The 22,420-nt window shown below is 41.7% G+C and overlaps 1 protein-coding gene across 4 annotated transcripts in view; it reads left to right on the forward strand.

Moving 5' to 3' along the window:
• Positions 1-20,572, forward strand: part of LOC139275796 (E3 ubiquitin ligase TRAF3IP2-like) — a 90,375-nt gene extending 69,803 nt beyond the window's left edge. For all 4 annotated transcript variants that reach the window (XM_070893003.1, XM_070893005.1, XM_070893002.1 and 1 more), the window contains 7 exons: positions 9,167-9,209; positions 12,589-12,656; positions 12,999-13,096; positions 14,599-14,667; positions 14,855-14,971; positions 16,942-17,016; positions 19,825-20,572. In XM_070893003.1, coding sequence (XP_070749104.1) covers positions 9,167-9,209; positions 12,589-12,656; positions 12,999-13,096; positions 14,599-14,667; positions 14,855-14,971; positions 16,942-17,016; positions 19,825-19,971 — 617 coding nt within the window. In that variant the 3' untranslated portion in view covers positions 19,972-20,572. The remainder of the gene's footprint in view (positions 1-9,166; positions 9,210-12,588; positions 12,657-12,998; positions 13,097-14,598; positions 14,668-14,854; positions 14,972-16,941; positions 17,017-19,824) is intronic.
• The last annotated feature ends 1,848 nt before the right edge of the window (positions 20,573-22,420 follow it).

The raw sequence follows: 22,420 nt of genomic DNA on the forward strand, positions 1-22,420 counted from the left end.
ATAACCCCATTAGCGCCTCCAGGGGGTGGTGGAGGAGAACCCTATCGTAACCCCTGGGAAATTGTTCAGGAGTTTGCGTCATGCCTCGCGGTTAGAGCACCGTGCAACCGCCAATGACCTTATCGCTGTGCGCGGTGACCCCTCTCCGCCCCGCGGGGGAAATTGCCCCACGGGTCGCGAAGCTGGCTGACATCTGCTCTCGGGGGGCCCGCCTTAATGGGAAGGCCGCCAGTGCCCTGGGCTGCTATCTTTTTTTGCCTGCCGATTCTTGGGTGGGCTCTATGATGGCGGCCCTAGTGTGGTCTGGACTGCCATCCTGCAGCCCGGCACTCTGTCTTGGGTGCCGGGCTGCAGGCCCAATCGCATGCTGCCCTCATGGCCTAGTGGAGGCCATCAGAGGCCTTGCAGAGTGCACAGTGGCCCTCCCCTTTAATCAAAGGGGAGAGGCATTGAAGCGCGTTAGTGCTACGTGTAGCATCCATGTGGCGCTTCCTGTAGCGCCCCCAAAGGAAGTGGAGCGTGCGAGATTGTGCTCCGCTTCCTTTCAGGTGGTAAGGGCAGTTCTGCGGCGGGGAGGGGCTTCTGCGCCGGACATAGAAAGTCCAGGCCCCAGATGGTTCCTGTCCCCAATCGAGATGCAGTGCAATTTCGGCCCTCTCTATCTATCCTGCATAATACCACTTGTCACATAAATTGGAGCTGGAGTAGGCCATTTGGCCTTTCGAGCCTGCTCTGCCATTTAGCAAGATATGGCTGATCATCTACCTCAATTCCACCTTCCTGCACTATTCCCATATCCCTTCATTCCTAAAAATTTATCGACCTTTGTCTTGAATATACCCAACGACTGTGCATCCATTGTTTTCTGGGTAGAGAATTCCAAAGATTCGCAACCCTTTGAGTGAAGAAATTTCACCTCATTTCAGTCTTAAATGGCTTACCCCTTATTCGGAGACTGTGACCCCCCATGCTCTAGATTCCCCAGCCAGGGGACACATTTTCCCAGCACAAACCCTTAAGAATTTAATATGTTTCAATTAGATCACATCTCATCTTCTAAACTCTCGGGAATATAGGCCAGTCTACTCCATCACTCCTCGTAGGGCAATCCCCTCATCCTATCTTTCCTTGGGTTAGATGACAAGAACTATACTCAGTACTCCAGGTATGGCTTCACCAATGCCCTGTATAATTGTAGTGAGATTATTTTACTCTTGTACTCTAATCCTGTTGGAACAAAAGCTAACATACCACTTGCTTAATTTCTTGCTGTACCTGTATGTTAACTTTGATTCATGTACAAGGTCCCTCTGAATGCAAACATTTCCCAGTCTCACCATTCAAAATATATTCTGATTTTGTTTTTCCTACCAAAGTGGATAACTTCACACTTCCGCACATTGTATTCAATTTGCCATGTTTTTGCTCATTGTCAAACTGTCTGTCCTGCTGCAGTGCCTCTGCATCCTCCTCACAGCTTACTTTCCCACCTAACTTTATCAGCAAACTTGGATCCATTACATTCAGTCCCTTCATGCAAGTCATTAATATAGATTGTAAATAGCTAAGGCCCAAGCACTGATCCTTGTGGCACCCCACTAGTTGCAGCATACCAACCTGAAAAAGTCCTGTTTGTTCCTACTCAGTTTTCCCTCCATTAACCAATCTTCAATCCCATGAGTCCTAATTTTGTGTAATAACCTCTTGTGTGGCACTTTATCGAATGCTTTTTGAAAATCCAAATATGCTACATCCACTGTTTTCCCCCTTATCCATCCTACTTGTTACCTCTTCAAAAAAAAACTCAACAGATTTGTCAAACACGATTTTTTTCATAAAACCATGTTGACTCTACCTAATCCTGTTATGATTTTCTAAGTACCCTGTTACCACATCCCTAATAAATTCTAGCATTTTGCCTACCACTGATGTCAGGCTAATTGGCCTATAGTTCTGTTTTTATTTTCTCTTCCTCCTTTCTTAAATAGTGGGGTTATGTTTGCTACCTTCCAATCCTTGGGGATTGCTCTAGAATCTAGGGAAGGGTGGAAGAGTAATACCAGTGCATCCACTATCTCTGCAGCTGCCTCTTTAAAAACCCAAGGATGCAGGTCGTCCGGTCCAGGGGATTTGTCGCTACTTAGTTCTGGAGAAATTAATGGAACTATGTCTTTAATGATTTCTTTAAGTTCCCCATTATTTCTGGAATGTATTTTGTGTCTTCGACAATGAAGACAGATATAAAATATTTGTTTAATGTCTCTGCCATTTTCTTATTGCCCATTATAATTTCTCCTGTCTCTGCCTCTAATGGGCCCATGTTTACTTCACTAATTGCTTCCTATTTACATACTTATAGAAACATTTACAATCTGTTTTTATGTCTGTCACTAATTTACACTTTTTTTTCTCTTTCCAAATCAATTTCTTGGTCCTCTAAATTCTAAAATCTTCCCATCCTCAGGATTACTACTCTTTTCGGCAACATTAAAAGTTTCCTTTGATCTAATGCTATCTTTAACTTCTCGACCACTTTTGGACCACTTTTCCTGTGGGGTTGTTGTGCCTTAAAAGAATGTATAATTGTTGTAAATATGCATTAATTCTTTAAATGCTCGCCATTGCTTGTCTACTGTTATACCTTTTAATGTAATTTCCCAATCTATCTTAGCCAACTCACCCCTCATACCTACATTGTTTGCTTTGTTTAGATTTAAGACCCTAGTTTCAGATTTAACTTGATCACTATCAATCTTAATATAAATTCTATCATATTATGGTCACTCTCCCTAAAGGCCCTTTTTACTACAGGCTTATTGATTAACCTTTTCTCATTGCACAATACTAGATCCAAAATGGCCTGTTCTTCGTTGGTTCCTCAGCACACTGATCTAGAAAACTATCTTGTATACATTCAATGAACTTGTTCTCCACATTAGTACTGCAAATTTGGTTTTCCCAGTCTATATGTAGATTAAAATCCCCCATGATTACTGTATTGCCCTTGTTACATGTACCTCGAATTTCCTGATTTATACACTGCCCTACATTACAGCGACTGTTTGGGGGCCTACAAACGCTTCCCACTAGTGTTTTCTTCCCCTTGCTGTTTCTTTGTTCCACCCAAACTGATTCTACTTGATTTTCTGAACTAGGATCCTTTCTCTCTACTCTCTTTATCCCATCCTTTATCAGGGTTATCCTTCCTCCTTTTTCATTTTGCCCATCTCTTCTAAAAGTTAAGTATCCTGGAATGTTTAGTTCCCAACTGGTCACTTTGCAACCACGTCTCTGTAATGGCTATTAGATGATACCTATTAATCCATCTAACAATGCTATGAATGCTTCACACATAGTGCCTTGAGCTTTGACTTTTTTCTATTTCCCTGATATCGCTTTAGTCACTGATGCCCTATTACCTTTGTTACACTCTTTCGCTTCCTGATCCACGCTGCTTATTTTTACCCATAATTCTGTTCTCGAGCCTTGAAATTTCTATAACTGCTTTTAAATTTATTCTTTCCTGAATGTTCCCACCCTCCTTCATTAGTTTAAAGCCTTGCCTACTGCCCTAGTTATTTGATTCGCCAGGACACTGATCCTAGCCTAGTTTTAAGTGGAGCCCGTCCCAACAGAACAGCACCCTCTTTCCCCAGTACTGGTGCCAGTGTCCCATGAAGTAAAAATCCTGCTAATCTGAGTACATGCCCTTTATCCCCACTCTGTCTCTTAACTCCCAACCAATTTGAAGCCTACGTCAAAAGGCGGCTTCCATTTCTATATATTTTAGCCAATAATTTTTTGTTTAACCTTATTGAATGCCATCTGGAAGTCCATATAGATATAATCCATAGACACATCATTGTCTGCTTTATTAGTGATCTTCTCAAATATTTCAACCTAATTAGTCAGACTAGTTCAGCACAGAAGGAGGCCATTCGGCCCATCGAGACTGAGCTGGCTATTTCGACCTACAATCCAAAGAGTCCCACTCCCCTCTTTCCCCATATCCCTGCAGTTTAATCTAATTTCATTTTGAAGGCTGCTATTGAATCCGTTTCCACCAGCCTATTGGGCAATGAATTCCAAATCCCAACCACTCGCTGCATAAAAAGGTTTTTCCTTATGTCACCTCTGATTCCTTTACCAATCGCCTTAAATCTGTGGCCTCTAGTTATTGACCCTTCAGCCTTTGGAAATAGTTTCTCGTTATTTACTCTACCTTAAACCCTTCAAGACTTGAAATATCTCTATCAAATCTCCTTTTTGCCTTCTCTGTTCTAAGGAGAACAACCCAAGTTTCTCCATTCTATCCATGTAACGAATCCCTCATCTCAAACCATTCCAGTAAATTTCTTCTGTACCCTCACATTTTACTCAATTTACCCATTTAATAAATAAATCAGCCATTACCTTGTTATTCATGACCATCATCTGGGTTCACATCTGCCTTAGCCATTCTGTCAAAGTATTTATTTATGAAAACTTTTACAATTCATCCCTTGATGAATCAGCCCAGCAGGAAATCAGTCGCCCCAGTGATTTTTTTTTCCTGAATACAACATTTCTCTTCCAAAAATTATCTTTATGTTCTGTCCTGAGCTAGCGCATATTTTTACTGCCGCTATTATTTTTGTGTACTGCTTTTTAAAAAAATATATATATATGTTGGAGCAGAAGTGAGAATAAAATAATGAAAAAAACATGGAAAATTTATTTGGCCATGTTCAACATTTATAAGACTGCAGTTTTACAAAGATATTCCCATGTCGATGAGTAGTCTCATTGCAATACCATCTCTCCACCTTGTACTCCTACTAATACATGCCATATTTTTGGTATATAACTATTATAAAATGTCATTTAGAAAGTATCATCTGATCATGACTTTTTCAAAAGTATTTGTCATGGTGCGTCTTTAGGGAGTGGGGGATTGAGATATTTGTTTTTGGGACAGACTAAAGGGGCGGCATTCTTTTAGGAACATGGGAACCTAGGAACAGGAATAGGCCATTTTGCCCCTCGAGCCGGTTCCGCCATTCAATGAGATCAAGGCTGATCTGTGACCTAACTCCAAATGCCTTTGTTCTATAGGCCTTAACAAAACTCTATCAATCTCAGATTTAAAATTAACTGATCTAGCGTCAATTGCAGAAGAGAGTTGCAAGCCTTTACCAGCCTTTGTGTGTAGAAGTGGTTCCTAATTTCACTCCTGAAAAGTCTGGCTTTTTTTAGACTATGCTCCCTAGTCAGAGACTCCCCAACCGGCAGAAACAATTTCTATCTAACTACCATATCTGTTGCCCTTATAAATCTTTAAAACTTTGATCAGATTGCCCCTTAACCTTCTAAATTCTAGGGAATACAATCCTAATTTGTGTAATCTCTTGTAATTTAACCCTTGGAATACGGGTATCATTCTGATGAACCTACGCTGCATTCCCTTCAAGGCCAATATATCCTTCATAAAGTGTGGTGCCCAGAACCCTGCAGCACACCACTGTCGCATCCTGTCAATTAGAGTTAATTTTTTTTTCTGTTTGTCTATAATGGCAGCTGATCATTACTACGCCATTCACACTGTATCCAGATTAACCTTTTTCTAACTTTTATCATTATCATTTCAATTCGGCCCATCATTCCTTTTGTGTGTCTAATCTCTCCTGCCTTCCATAGACCTTCCCTTTTATTCTTCCCCTTCCCCTTTCAGTGCTAAAGAATGTGTTCCTTTCAAACATTTGACAGTTCTGACGAAAGGTCATCGACCCAAAACGTTAACTGTTTTTCTCTCCACAGATGTTGCCTGACCCGCTGAGATTTCCAGCATTCTCTGTTTTTATTTCAGATTCCAGCATCCGCAGTATTTTGCTTCTGCCAATTAGAGTACCTGCTCATTATCCTGATTCTCTGTCTCCTGCCGCTCAGCCAATTTCTTAACCAGGTCACTAATTTGCCTCCAATTCCTTGGGCTTCAATCTTGGTTAACAGTCTCTTAGGGACTTAATGCCTTCTGGAAGTCCATATAAATAGCCTACATAGACATTTCCCTGTGCACTATTTCAGTCACCTCACTTCAAAAAAATTAATCTGCTCCATCAGGCATGACTTACCTTTTACAATTCCATGCTGACTTTCTGATCAACTGAAAATTTTCAAGCAGTTCAGTCACCCTATGCTTAATTATAGATGCTAGTTGTTTCACAACAATAGATGTTAGGCTAACTGGTCTATAATTCCCTGGTTTCCCCCTATCCCCATTCTTAAATAGCAGACACCTACAATTTTCCAGTCTAAAGGAACGATTCCTGAATCGAGAGATCTTTGGAAGATTATAGTTATTTCCAACATAGTTTACCAATTGCTCATTCAGAAATAAAATACATAATATAAGAATTAGGAGCAGGCGTAGGTCATTCGGCCCCTCGAGCCTGCTCCACCATTTAATAAGATCATGGTTGATCTTCGACCTCAACTATACTTTCCTGCACTATTCCCATATCCTTGATTTCCTTAATATTCAAAAATCTATCGATCTCTGTCTTGAATATATCAACAACTCTCAGCCACAGCCCTCTGGGGTAGAGAATTACAAAGATTCACCACCTTCTAAGTGAAAAAATTTCTCCTCATCTTAGTCCTAAATGGCTGACTCCTTATTGTAAAAGTGTGACCCCTGCTTCTAAACTCCCCAGCCAGGGGAAACATCTTGCATCTACCCTGTCAAGCCATGTAAGGATTTTGTAAGTTTCAATGAGATCACCCCTCATTCTTCTAAACGCTAGAGAATATAGGCCTAGTCTACTCAATTTCGCCTCATAGGACAATCCCCCCTCTTTCTCTCTCTTTTTCTCTTCTCCCCCCCCCCCCCCCCCACTGCCTCCCACCCCAGGAATCAGTCTGGTGAACCTTTGTTGCATTCCCTCTATGGCAAGTATATCCTTCCTTGGGTAAGGAGACCAAAACTGTACACAATACTCCAGGTGTGGTCACACCAGGGCCCTATCAGTCCCTCAAAACTGTCACCAAGCTCATGATCTACAAGGCCGTAGTAATACCCGCCCTCCTGTATGGCTGAGATGTGGACCATGTGCAGTAGACACCACCAGCGATGCCTCTGCAAGATTCTACAAATCCCCTGGGAGGACAGACATACAAACATTCGTGTCCTCGTCCAGGCCAGCATTGAACCACTGACCACACTTGATCAGTTCCGCTGGGCAGGCCACATAGTCCGCATGCCAGACACGAGACTCTCAAAGCAAGCGCTCTACTTGGAACTTGTCCACGGCAAACGAGCCAAAGGCAGGCAGAGGAAACGTTACAAGGACACCCTCAAAGCCTCCCTGATAAAGTGCGACATCCCCACTGACACCTGGGAGTCCTTGGCCATAAACCGCCTTAAGTGGAGGAAGTGCAGTCGGGAGGACGCTGAGCTCCTCGAGTATCGTCGCCGAGAGCATGCAGAAATCAAACGCAGACAGCGGAAGGAGCGTGCGGCAAACCAGGCTCCCTGCCCACCCTTTCCTTCAACGACGATCTGTCCGACCTGTGACAGAGACTGGTTCTCGTATTGGACTGTACAGCCACCTAAGAACTCGTGATAAGAGTGGAAGCAAGTCTTCCTCGATTCCGAGGGACTGCCTATGATATAATTACAGTAAGACATCTTTACTCTTGGCCTTTATCACGAGGATTTGAGTACAACATATAATTTGCTTTCTTAATTGCTTGCTATACCTGCATGTTAACCACCTGTGATTCGTGTCCAAGGATACCCAGGTCCCTCTGAACACTAACATTTCTCAATCTCTCACTGTTTTTATAACTACTCTGGTAGGAATAATAGAAAAACAAAGTGGATAACTTCACATTTCTCCACATTATATTCCATTTGCCATGTTCTTGCCCACTCATTTAGCCTGTCTATATCCCCCTTGAAACCTCTTTGCGTCCTTCTCACAACTTACATTCCCACCTAGCTTTGTATCATCAGCAAAATTACATTTGGTCCCCTCATCCAAATCATTGATATAGATTGTGAATAGCTGAGGCCCAAGCACTGATCCTTGCTGTACCCCACTAGTTACAGTCTGCTGACCTGAAAATGACACGTTTATTTCTATTGTCTATTTTCTGTCTGTTAACCAATCCTCAATTCATGCTGGTATATTACCCCCAATCCCATGAGCCTTAATTTTGTTTAATAACCTCATCGAATGCCTTCTGAAAATCTAATTACACCACATCCACTGGTTCCCCTTTATCTATTCTGCTAGTTACAACCTCAAAAAACTCTAACAGATTTGTCAAACATGATTTCCCTTTCATAAATCCGTGTTGACTCAGCCCAATCCTATTATTTTCTAAGTGCCGTTACCATGTACTTAATAGATTCTAGCATTTTCTCTACTCCTGATGTCAGGCTAACTGGTATGTAGCTCTCCGTTTTCTCCCGCTCTCCTTTCTTTAATAGCGGGGTTACATTTGCTACCTTCTAATCCGAGGGAACCTTTCTAGAATCTATGGCATTTTGGAAGATGAGAGGCTTGATGATGGAATGAATTAGCTTCTTTTCCTTCCATCTCTCTGACCTGGTTTCAGATGGAATGAAAGTCTGCTCTCTGCTGTAACGGTCCTGTTGAGATGAATTTGAGCAGTCCCAATGTGGTTCCCTGTGACTGGGCACATTGTACAAAACAGCTCGAATTTGACACTAAATTCAGTCTTAAAGGCAGGTGCTCTTAAGTTGGGGTGTACATGGTTCAAGTATAGTAGAGAGAGCTTTTACTCTGTTTGACTGAGGTATAGATGAATGTGTGAAATGTTGGTCACTTTTGATACTGTACACATGCATTTAAACCAAAAGCTGCAGTAGGGCCTCAAGATAAATTTGTCTTCGATTTATACTAAAGCTCTGTCACATTGTGATGCAGGACTTGGGACACAAGTGTGGAAGGCAAAATGTCTCAAGATTGGGGGGTGGGGGCGGGTACCTCGGGGCAGTGCCAGAGTCATTATCAGTGCTGTTGCATGTTTTACAAGTGGGGACAGAAACAAAGCTACCTTAATCTTCTGAGCTACATTATATAGTAGCTGACTTATTACAACTATTTTGCAAATTAGTAGTTTACTTTATGTAACCGCTAGCATTTCAATTTCATTACAGATTTCATTCCTCCCAATGGTCCTGGAAATGTTTCTTTACAGAGGTAAGAATTTGAAGTATTTCCTCACTTTCTATTTCTTTTCAGGGACAACCATTAGTGCTTCTGAAATTTGGTATGGTAGTAACATTACAATTTACATAAGACTTTTTTGTGTGACCTATGGAAAGATCAGTATCAGTGGTTGAATTTTTAAATTGCTACGTACAGGAAGTAGACGTAAGCTATGCAAATCAGAACAATATGTGGGTTGTCGTAATCAGTAATCACAGGTCAGTAAATTTGAGTGGGAGAATTTTGTAGGTGAATTGAAGTGCAACAGAGAGAATACTGAGAAACTTTAAATGTTAAAATTATGCATTTGGAAGATAAGCAATCTGGTTAATTTTTTTTCTGATCATTTAATAGGCAGCAGTGGATATTTCACACTTGTGGCATGGCATTTTTTTTTTTTAAATCATCCTTTTGGGGTGTGCTTTTGTGTCATTGCTGATCAAGGAGATAGAGGAGGCAAAAGACCTGCTCCCACCTCTGCCTAGCCAACATTTAGAGTTGTGTTGGCAATGAGTGAGTGTGGCTCAGGATGATAATCCCTCATGTTCCCATAATGGTATAGAAAATAGGTGCAGGAGCAGGCCATTCAGCCCTTCTAGCCTGCACCGCCATTCAATGAGTTCATGGCTGAACATGAAACTTTAGTACCCCCTTCCTGCTTTCTCGCCATACCCCTTGATCCCCCGAGTAGTAAGGACTTCATCTAACTCCCTTTTGAATATATTTAGTGAATTGGCCTCAACTACTTTCTGTGGTAGAGAATTCCACAGGTTCACCACTCTCTGGGTGAAGAAGTTTCTCCTCATCTCGGTCCTAAATGGCTTACCCCTTATCCTTAGACTGTGATCCCTGGTTCTGGACTTCCCCAACATTGGGAACATTCTTCCTGCATCTAACCTGTCTGAACCCATCAGAATTTTAAACGTTTCTATGAGGTCCCCTCTCATTCTTCTGAACCCCAGAGGGCTGTGGATGCTCAGTCGGTAGATTTTTGGGCGCTAAGAGAATCCAGAGATATGTGGATAAGGCAGGAAAGTGGAGTTGATGTAGATCAGTCGTGATCTTATTGAATGGCGGAGCAGGCTTGAGGGGAATCTATGCCCAAATCATGCTCCTATTCCTTATGTAAGATTGACTTCACACATACACTACACTGCAGGAGGATTTTGATATACACAAGCCTAAATGGAAAAACCTCTGAAGCAGTCTCAAAATTTTAATCAGAAATATAAACAAAAGTTTGGGAAAATTTGCAATAAACTTCAGTAAATAGCAAACTGATTTATGTTTTTTATATATTTTTTAGAATAAAAGGAGGGCTGCAAAATTGTTGAATTACAAGAAAATCTAACAGAATTGCCTCCCTTTAATAATGAAATGTATAGAAGTAATGTTGACTATACACAATTGTGAGAATTAAACTGAGAATTTGAGTTAAAACAAATGGCTGTTATATTCTAGTCACAAGTAAAGGAAAACACATCTCAGATGTTTCCCCAATGATGTGCTTAATGTCCTATATCTAAGCCATCGATGCAATATTCCTTTTATCTAAAGAAATGCTACAGTATCTACGTTTCATTTGCCAGTGATCCCTGGGAGGAGTTGCCATCTTTTTGCTCTGTCAGAGCATAGAAACCTATTTGGTCACTGACTGACTCCCAGACCTCACTCCACTCCAAATTATGGGAGCTGAGGCTTAGCAAAGGAATCCAATATTTCTTCTACGCAGCCTTGAGAATGCTAAAATGCTGGTGTCTCCAATCAGGATGACTAAATCAGAGTATTCCTGAGTATCGGGCCTAGGCAACTGAAAGCATGGCTGCCAGTGGTGGAGTCAAGCCTGGGGTGGTGGCAGGAGAGTAGGAAGGTTGAGGACTGCTGAAGGGTTGGGGTAAGGTTTTGGGAAGGGCAGTGTACCCGAAAGGGGAGAAGTGAAAGGAGGCATGACTACAGGAGAGAAGGTTCTCGGAGGGGTAAAAAGAAAAGCAGCAAAGGGAAATAGGAGTGATGGGCTCGAGTCTGGAGCGACAGCCAAAACATGCACACGAATGGATGCAAGATAACTCGAGTTACATAGGTCTGCTTACATAGCAAGATTAGGATAGATATGACCTGGTAATAAACAGGGAATAGAGAGGAGACAATAGGAGGAAGTCCATAGTTAAAGTCACAGGTCCTGTGGTGGGATGAAGCTGATGTAGGTAGGATGAGGTCAGCTTGGACCATTGACGAACCGATGTCCAGGTGTGGAAGGCGAGTTAGTCCAGAAGCTCTTTGAAGGGACTGCCTATCCTCATCATTGGCAGTCCCTCGGAATCGAGGAAGACTTGCTTTCACTCCTGAAGTGAGCTCTTTGGTGGCTGAACAGTACAATACAAGAGCCACAGACTCTCTCAGGTGGGACAGATAGTTGTTGAGGGAAGGGGTGGGTGGAACTGGTTTGCCTCATGCTCTTTCCGCTGCCTGCGCTGGATTTCAGCATGCACTCGGTGATGAGATGTGAGGTGCTCAGCGCCCTCTTGGGTGCACTTCCTCCACTTAGGGCGGTCTTTGGCCAGGGACTCCCAGGTGTCAATGGGGATGTCGCATTTATCATGGAGGCTTTGAGGGTGCCCTTGTAATGTTTCCGCTACCCACCTTTGGCTCGTTTGTCGTGAAAGAGCTCCGAGTAGAGCACTTGCTTTGGGAGTCTCGTGTCTGGCATGCAGACTATGTGGCCTGCCCAGCGGAGCTGATCGAATGTGGTCAGTGCTTCAATGCTGGGGATGTTGGCCTGGACGAGGATGCTGATGTTGGTGCGCCTCTCCTCCCAGGGGATTTGTAGGATCTTGCGGAGACATCATTGGTGATATTTCACCAGCAAATTGAGGTGTCTGCTGTACATGGTCCATGTCTCTGAGCCATACAGGAGGGCAGGTATTACTACAGCCCTGTAGACCATGAGCTTGGTGGCAGTTTTGAGGGCCTGGTCTTTAAACACATTTTTCCTCAGGCGGCCGAAGGTTGCACTGGCGCACTGGAAGGGTAGTATCGGAGGATGCACAGCTGGAGGTATTTCCGTGGGAATGAAGATCCAGGAGCTGTGCGGATTTGATCACTGGGCAATGGGAGCCATGTAGATCTCTCTGCCAGTTGTCTGATATTCTGAATGTGCAGGACAACTTCATTTCGTGCAGAATTTTAGAATATGAATTCTTTGATAAATATGGTGGTGGTAGATTTCCATTTGATTGTCAGCATTGCTAATGATTAGTAGCCAGATCAATTTGCTTGATGTGTGAAGCTACAAATGTGATTTTTTTTTTTTCATATCCAGAATAAATTATTTAATCAGACCATTCTAATTTCATATCCCATCTGTTTTCAGGGCTGTTGCTCCTACAGATCCAGTAAATACAAATTTGCCATTCAGCCTCCCACTTCCTCGTGAACAGAGTAAGTATCAATAGTGTCTTTATCTGAAGAATGGATGACCTTTATTATCTTTTGTGAACTTTGTGTTTCTAACTTGGAAATTATATTTAGATCAAACTGTATTCCAAGAGCTAAGATGACCATTGAAGCTATGTCAAAGAAATACCAACATTTTCTCTTGAAATTCAAAGATCAATATTTTTAAATGGAAGGTTAACTCCTTTATTTTCAATTGTTCCTTGGTGCTCTTGTTTTTTTATCCATATTGATGTTCCGTGTTGGTATTGTAGGTTTGAAGTATCAGATTTCCTAAACACCAATCATTGGTGAGTTAATAAAATGAATGCTTTAATTTTTTACCAGGAAAAGTCTTTGTGACTTATGCTACCGATAATGACAAGCATGTTGAGGAGGTCATCAAGTTTGTGGCTTTGTTGATCAGAAATGGATTTGAAACTCAGGTTGGTTGTGTCACTTGTCTCTCTCTGCACTCAGCATTTGCCCTTAATTTCTGGAAATTGGAGGTGGATGGAACTGGAAATCAAGCCTATAGGAACAAGACAAAATTATTCTACTACTTATGCTGTTGAGGAGGAATTATGTAGCCAGTTGGATTACTTAATTAGAAACTTTGGCCTACCAAAAGTTCCCGGGTTGGGAGAATCGGTGTGTCTGTTCCCTTTTTATACATCTACGATCTCGAGAGTTGACCATTAAATGTTTTTACAAAAGCATTTTGGGTTATTTTTCTTGCATGTATTTACCAGGGCAGATCCTGGCGATCATGTTGCAACTTTTTTTCTGATTAGATGAGGAACCTTGCTCCCTAACGTTTGAAAATTTATTCGGCAGCTAATATTTTGGTCCCCTGGGAATTTTTTTTTTTTAAGTTTGTATACAGTCAGTCCAGTGTCAGAAATTCATGACTGATCTGAGTCAATCGGTGTTTATTTGGTACTAGTAATGCATCTTTTTATTGGTATCTTTGTGCTGTATAAATATCTATCCTGCTTTCAATTTAGAATTGATCGACTTTTAAATAGTTTTGATATCTGCTAAGCAGATTTATTGACGAGAATTTGTTTACACACTGAATAAAATGTCTGACAAATTGCTTATTGTTGAGAGAAGAGTTTTGATTTTACAGTGACATCTGTCAAGTCCTGAAAAGGTTGAATTTTAAACTTATATTCAATTTTTTTGTTTAACATATTTAGTTTAGAAAAACAATCACTATCAATTTAATGTTTGTTAGCAATCGAATTACAACAATTTCTTCAGTTTCCATTGTAGATTAGTTTACTCGGCTTCAAAAAATATTACCCTTGGCAGTTAAGACACACTCGTGATGACGTGATGTGACTTATTCAACAGTCTTTTCTGAATTTGAGCCATCATTGAGCAGTCGCTCTAAATAGAGGAAGACTTGCTTCCACTCAGTGAGTTCTCTGACTGGTCCAATGCGGGAATTACAGTCTCTGCCACAGGTGGGGACAGTGGTTGAAGGAAAGGGTAGGTGGGGAGTCTGGTTTGCCGCACGCTCCTTCCACTGCCTGCGCTTGGTTTCTGCATGCTCTCGGTGATGAGACTAGAGATGCTCAGCACCCTCCCGGATGCTCTTCCTCCACTTAAGGCGGTCTTGGGCCAGGGATTCCCAGGTGTCGGTGGGGATGTTGCACTTTATCAAGGAGGCTTTGAGGGTGTCCTCTAAATGTTTCCTCTGCCCACCTGGGGCTCGCTTGCCATGTAGGAGTTGAGCCATAGCATAAATCTGGTGTCATAGAAATTGATGGAACAATATGCTGAATTCCAGGAAGATTGACTGAGAATTTTAATTTTCATTGTTGTCAGGAACAGTCTCTTGGGAGATTAAATAGCGTGTGTGTATTCTTTTTTTTGAAGCTTAAAACTACCAAAGCCATACTTCCAAATAATTGTTTAAAGACTATCTGTTCCTTTTTAGATTGATATGTTTGAGCAGCATTTCAGAAGTATAAACAAGATAGACTGGATGGAAAGATACATCAATGATGTAAGTTGGACTATTTTTAAAATTATGCACGCAATGTTTGAACAACAATATGTGATGCAATTGTACAGTAGCTTATAGTCACCTTGAAAATAAAGTTTAACGGTTTGTGTATTGAGTGAATATTATTTTTTCTAAAACAATGTATTTTATCACAATTGATTCTGGCTTTTTTTATATGGATATATAGAAAGGATACCTGATCATTATCGTTATCAGCCCTAAATACTATGAAGCCGTTACATCTCAGAACTATGATATAAAAAACGATGAGCATTCTTTGAATACAGTCTTCATCTACAAACAGGTAAGATGCTGTCAGTGAATTTTAATGACCGATTCATTTGCTTTTCGTTTTTTTTTGTATCACTAATTTATCCCTTATCTCTAACAGAGAAGACTCCCTAATTTCCAAAAACGTTTTCTGTTATAGATAACTCATCCTGGGCAAATGGTGCTATCTACCTTTCCTTCCTAAAGCAAACACAACTCTGCAGGCTCGTTCCACATTCTTTATTCTTCCTTATCCATGTTTCAGTTATTCTTTTGTTTAGTGATACCTCTGTACCATCACTTCCAACTGATGCATGTTCATATAAACATGTTTAAGTTGACCTTTATTATCCTGAGTCTACTTAGGAACATATAGGAACAGAAGTATGCCATTCAGCCTCTTGGGCATGTTCCGACATTCAGTAAGATCATGATTGATCTGCAGTCCAACTCCATTTACCAGTGTTTGTTCCATATCTCAATACCCATATCTATCAAAAATCTCAAATTGCAATCTTGAAAATTTTAATTGACTCCGCATCCATAGCTTTTTGTGGGAGCGAGACCCAGATTTTCAGTATCCTTTTGTATGGAAAAAATGCTTCCCAATTTCACTCCTAAAAGACCTAGCTCTAATTTTAAGGTTGTGGCCTCTTGTTCTGGATTCCCCACCAGAGGAAATAATTTCCCAGAATCTACCTATCATTTTAAATACCTCCTATTAAAGGACCTGTCGACCTTCAAACCTTGGAGGAATATAAGTTTAGGGTAAGTTTACGAGACTACTACGTAACCGGTCTTCATGATTTAACCCTTTAAGCCCTGGTATAATTTTGGTAAATCTGTGCTGTACCCTTCCAAGGCCAATATATCCTTCCTGAGGTTTGGTGCCCAGAACTGAACACAGTATTCCAGATGAGGTCTGACAAAGCATCTACAACTAAAGCATCACTTGATTGCAATAGTTTTAAAGAATTGAATTGATTTTTTTTTTTTTCCCCCCTTCACCTCATACTCTCCCTCTCCTGAAGGCAGTGTTCACATTCTAGATATGGTTGGAAATAGTTTGCTCAGCTGGTCATTATTCATTGTAAGCCAGGACAGTGAGTACCAGAGGTCTATTTGGATGTCCTTAATGACCAATCATGTCCTCAACCAACTGTTACTCATGGAAACTTGCAGCAGATGTCTTGGAACTGAGATGAGGAAGAATTTGTTCTGAGGGTTGTAAATCTGTGGAATTCTCTGCCCCAGAGAGCTGTGGAGGCTGCGTCATTGAATATATTTAAGGTGGAGATGGCCAGATTTTTGAACGATAAGGGACTGAAGGGTTATGGGCAGCAGGCAGGGAAGTGGAGCTTGAACCATGATATTAAATGGCGGAGCAAGCTCGAGGGGCCAAATGGCCTACTCCTATTTCTTATGTAAGTCACCAGATATTAATCAAGAGCAAAAGCCCTGGTGAGAATGTTTTCCCCTTCTTATCCCCCTTTCACTCCTCATCAGCAGGCACTGTTGTGAAATCCCCACCATGGCCCAGTTGAGGTTAGCTAACTCCTTACAAAATAAGGAATGGTTGTTAAATTAATGTAGTTTTCTAAGACACCATATGGAAAACTTGCACTCATTCATGATTCCAGTTTTATATAATTTTGTTCAAATTTAGGAGTTCTTGACTATTTGTTTCTTTCCCAAATCTTTAGGGGCGGGCAGGGGAAGAATAAAAAGTGTGACTCCATCACGGGTGTGAAAGTATGTTTTTGATTTGGGGAGTGGAGATAGTTGAATTTTCACAATCACATTTCAGAATGCTGCACATTGGTTGCTAATGAAATAACTGAGTTATAAATTCTGAAGACCGCATTATGTTCTTGCTTTGTAGGCAGTCAAATCTATTTACACATTCTCTTTTAATGCTACATGCTGTGAGAAATTTTCATTTCTGAAATGCTCTTAAAATACTTTGTTCTGTTTGATGAGCTTCTACTCATTATTTTATTGCAGCTCCAAAATGAATTTATTCAGAATGGCAGCAAGAATTTCAGATTTGTTCCAATTATTTTCCCAGGAGCCTACATGGTAAGCAAAACTAAAAGAAAATTGGGCGCAGAGGGAAAACTTTGGGATCTGGGATCTGTTGGGATGGTAAGAGAGAGGTGTACCTTGATGCAGTGTAATCGAAGGGGCAAAAAAAAAAATCAAAAGGCACATGCAATGCAACATTTCTGAATTGAGGGACGTAAAGGAATTGTCAAGTTGCGATTTAATGGATTTAAATATAAAAGTTCACAAATTTTCAGTGCCAGAGAGGTTGATTGCCAGTAATGAACACTAATTACGTTGCTAAAAAGGTACTTTGACTGAAATGGACAAGACTTGACTTTCTGTGGCAGGTTTAGTTTATATCTACCGTGCAAATACATGCTGTTCAATGCATTTCAATGGTGAGCCACAGTGAGATGCCGTTTTCACAAAGTTAAGGGCAGAGCGACGCATCTTGATCAGCACCTTTTGAATTTCCACGTTTATTCACGCATCTGCCCTCGCCTGTAGTGCTTGCGCATAATTAAGAGATATTGGGAAGACCATTGATGAGGTAGCTGAAGATGGTTGGTTCAACGATGCTGTCCTAAGGAACTGTAATGATTGGCTTCCACTAACTCAAACCATCTACCTCTGTTGGGTATGACCTCCAGCTACTGGAGGGTTTTCCCATTGACCTTAATTGTGCTGGGGCTTCTTGAGGCAGTAATCTTGCTTATCAAATGCCTTTGTCGAGGACAGCTATTCTCCCTTTTCCTTCAACATTCATCTCTCCGTGTATGGATCAAGGCTCTTACGAGATCAGGAGCTAAGGAGTGTTGGCAAATAGGTGTTATTTGATTGAAATTTTCCATCACTTTGTTGATTTGGGCGACGGCTGATAAAGTGGTAATTGGCTGGAAGCTGTTGTACAGCTATGAATAGTGACTCTATTCTAAGAATGTTAAAAGTAGCAGGTTAAAGAATATATAACTGCAAAAGGATATAGAACATTAACAATTATATTTCAAAATATAATTTACACTGCAGTAATTTTGAGCAAACATTTTAAAATGGCTTAATATGCCCAACTGCTAGTGTATTTGTGCTTTATCATCTACTGAAGCTTATCAGTATTTTCACTGCTGCTTTATAAACTTAGCAATTTAGAACATTATCATTTTGGTTATCTAATATGATGCTTTTCTTTATTTGCTGCGCTGTTTCCACTGATATGTGGTAGTTACAAGGAAGTGGTCGGAGCTGACCTTGCCTGTGATCGAGAACGAGAGTAGAGAGGTTGTGTAAGACCGCAAGGTTGAAGGAGCAGCTTTGAATATGCGTAAAAGAGTTTATATAAAGAGAGGACAGTGAAATCAGAGGAGAGGGCAAGGTAACTTGGGAGAGAGATTGAAATTACCAAGGATCAGGAGTTGCTCCGTGCAGAGCCTGAGGGAAGAAAGGAAGGAGGATATCTGAGAAAACCATGGTGGGACTTGAAGGGATGGAGAATTAAATTTTGAAGGAGAGATGAGTAGGGTGGAATAAGTTGTGGTGTTCAAAGGAGTAGCAGTGCCAGAGGAGTAGTAGTAATGCCACCATGGTGGTTTGGCCAGGGCAGGTGGTGGCAAGTCGTTTGGTGGAAAAACTTCAGTAAGTGGCAGGCTGTCAACCGTGAGCAAAATTTTAGTCAAAGCCAGGTTGTCGATGCAAACATTCAGAATAAGGCGGTTGATTGCAAGGGCCCTCTTCGTGAGTAAATTGACATTCTGGAGGAAAATGCAGAGAGGGGCAGTGATGATGTGCTGGCAGAGTCCAAGAAAGCAGTGGTGAGTAGCGGGATATTAAGGAGGCTAGCAAGATTAGTCCCTAGTGGATGCACTGGAGATTGGTTAGTTGGAGTTGCTTCTCTTAAAGAAACAATCATGAATGCCTTGATGGTCATTTCAGAGAATGCTGAGAGAAGCACAAGGTAGCTGTGGGTTTTTTCAAGGAGGATTAATGCATGGTATGGCAGCAGGAGAGGGAGAAGGCAGAGAGGTAGTGATGAGTTGGGGTAGAGATCGCAGGGCAAAGTATCCGAGGGGAGAAATGGGAAGATGGTGTGATTGGAAGGGGAGAGGGCTGGAGAGAAAGAGGCCAAGAGGGAAGTAATTGGCATATGTCTGGAGCATAAACCAAAATGCATATGTGAATGGATACAGACGGAAGTCAAATTATGTGGGCATGGCAGAGGTTAGAAAGTGACCTGTCCTGGTTGTAAATGAAGGAAAGGGAGATGATCGAGAGATCAAAGTTCAGTGTTGGATGAACTTGACTTTGAGGACTGGGTAGAGTCAGCTTGGAGCATTGATAAACCAACTTACTGGTTTTGGGACAGTTGTGGAGTGGGAATGAATCTGAGTTGTTCAAGGGGCACAGTATAGGTGGGCACACTAGAGATTTTCAGTGGAAACAGAGGGCTGAGGAGAGACGGCCATGTGCTAGCAGAGGTTGATTCTGTCGTCCAATCTAAAAAGTGATTATTCCAAGTTAGAAATGCACAAGCTTACATTTTGTATTCGTGCATTTCCATTGAAATTTATACACCCCATCCTAAATTAGTTGGGAAAACCCGGATAGAATCTAGTTGAACTAATTGTGACCTGTCCATAATACATTGCAGCTCTTCTCCATCTAATTCGGAGAAGGGATGAAGTACTGAGGTGTAATTAAAAGAGCTAAATAAACCAGAGAGAATGATCATGTAGTTGTAATCGAGGGCATGGCGATCTTATTAACAGCTGGCACTTTTGTTAACAGATTACAAATCCTAAAGGGCCTTTTTAATTAAAAATTGATCATTCTTGCTGTTATTTATTTCAGAGACATGTTCCCTCATGGCTTCAAAATACACATGTCTACAAATGGCCACAACAAAGCCAAGATATTCTACGACGACTAATGCGCCTGGAAAAGTACAACCCTCCTCCTGTTGGCGAACTCCCTACCATCATTCAGAAATCTATATAATCCAGCTTGATCTTGCTGTAATAGTATCGTAAAACACACTTTCGCTATTTAAGTGCCATACATTATCTTTGTTGCTACTCCCTCTTTATAAGTACAATGGTTAAGGATAACCAATTTTCAGAGGGTTCTGGTTGCCCTGATTTTGATGGGCAACTCACTTTCTTAGAAATGTTTCAAATGTCTGGAATAAGGTTTAAAAAACAGTGTACATCATTGAAAAAAAGATGAAATTGTGACCACAAGAAATTAGATTTCTTTTAAGATTTGCTTCACTTGTCTTGTATCGGGCATATTTGGTGTCATTGTGATTTGCCTGCTATATGAGATGGATGATAAAACCAGTAGCGTTTCTCAAACATTAACCTGACACCTTGTTGAGCTCAGTCTTCATGCTGACATTCATCGCTTCTCTCTTTCCAGCCATGTTTGTTGCTGCGGTCTGTGCTGTTAGTGCAAACTATAATCCGGCACTAATAAGGGATTAAATAGCCAAGGTAATCGCACTTCGTTAAAGCTTTGAGCTCTGTGAAGATTTTAGTTAGGTTCACTGGGCCACCAGGTGGGAGGGTTTCGGCCAGGCCAGCGGCCTGGCACCCAAGAGTGGGTATCAAGCTGCCTGTTTGGGGGGGGGGGGGGGCGGTGGGGGGCCATAATTGTCTGGCCACTCTGGAAGTTGACTGGAAAAAAAAATAAAATGCCGGCCACGGCATTGTACCCTCCCCTTAAAGGGCCGTCGTACAGCTCATGTCCCACACACTGAAAGCAAGGTGCACAGACAGAAAAAGCTGTCGGGGGCACCGCTCGGCGGCCCATGGATTTTTGGATCGAATTTGGATGGAGGTGTGGGAGATCGGCCCTTTGATGATGCACTTAGGAGGGGTCGGCAACAGCGGGGTGGAAGTGTGGACCACCGGCCCAAGGTTAATTTCGCTAGCGGCGGCCATTGGACCCTGCCGCATTCTGGCAGTAGAAGGCCCTTTTGGGAGGCTGAATTTTGGCCCCAGTGCCTTTTGGAATAGAAAGGTCTAAACGGCTGGCTGCAATAACAGGTGGTAAATGTGGTGGGAGCTGTAATTTCTTGTGGTTGCAATGTTGTCTCAGCTGTATTGTGATTTTTGTCACCTTTTGGTTACACATGATGACTGAACAGGATATTGCTGTGTGGAAAACCAAAAATCTACTTTTTTTAAAAAAACAACTCTTGCTGTTTTATTCACAAATTGAGCGGATTCATACTCAAGTTTTTCGGTAAACATCTGTCGACGACATTTTATAGTTGTGGTTTAACATCAAGTGGTCTTGTTTTCTTTAACCCAAGATTTGATATCAGATTGCATGCTATAAAATAGCCATGGGATATGTTACTGTAATTAATACAGCTTTGTTTGTGCAGTGGAATTTAATATCAGGAGTTCAACTCTTGGATGACTTGTACTATTTGTGCTTCGAAATCAGACAATTTGCAACCATGTGTTATGCAAAACTGTTGTAATTTTTAAAAAACGTACTGGGTTTAATAAATCTAAGCCTTACCAAGCAGACCTGAGTGGTGTTTCTGACTCCGCATATTTTAAAAAAAAAAAAATTATTCTTTGGGATGTGGGCATCACTGCCGAGGTGGTGGTGTGTCCTTTCCTTGTCCTGCTGCAGTCCAGGTTGTGAAGGTACTCCCACCATGCTGTTGGGTGGGGAGTTCCAGGATTTTGATTCTGTTCTTTCATTGCTAGACATATATGTCCAAGTCACGATGGTGTGTGGTGTGGAGCAGAACTTGGCATAATGGTGCCCATGCATGCGTCTCCTGCTCGGAGGTACCGACCGGGTTTGGCAGGTGCTGCCGAAGAAGCCTTAGCATTTGGCTACATTGCATCTTGTAGATCATACATATTGCAGTCATGGTACTCTGGCGGTGAAGGGAGTGGATGGTTAAGCTAGCGGATGGGTTGACAATCAAGTGGACTGCTTTTATCCTGGATGGTGTCGAGCTTCTTGAGTGTTGTTGCAGCTGCATCCATCCAGGCAAATGGAGAGTATTGCATCCCACTCCTTACTTGTGCTTTGTAGGTGGTGGGGAGTCAGTAGGTGAGCCACATGCTACCGAACACTCAGCAACTGACCTGCTCTAGTAGACATGGTATTTATGTGGCTGGTCTATTTGAATTCCTGATCAGTGTTGATGGGGTACACAGTAATGATAATGCCGTTATCAAGGGGAGGTGTTGGGCTCTCTCATGGGAGATGGTTATTGCCTGTCACTTGTGTGGCATGAATGTTACCATTTATCAGCCCAAGCTTAACTCTTGTCCCAGTTTTGCTGCATGGGGGCATGGACTGTTTCATTATCTGAGGAATTTAATGGAGCTGTACATTGCAATCATCAGCAAACAACCCCACTAAAGGGCAGGTCGTTGATAAAGTAGCTGAAGATAGTTGGGCTTAGGACGCTGCC

Source organism: Pristiophorus japonicus, chromosome 11, assembly GCF_044704955.1.
Source record: "Pristiophorus japonicus isolate sPriJap1 chromosome 11, sPriJap1.hap1, whole genome shotgun sequence".
Taxonomy (NCBI): Eukaryota; Metazoa; Chordata; class Chondrichthyes; family Pristiophoridae; genus Pristiophorus; species Pristiophorus japonicus.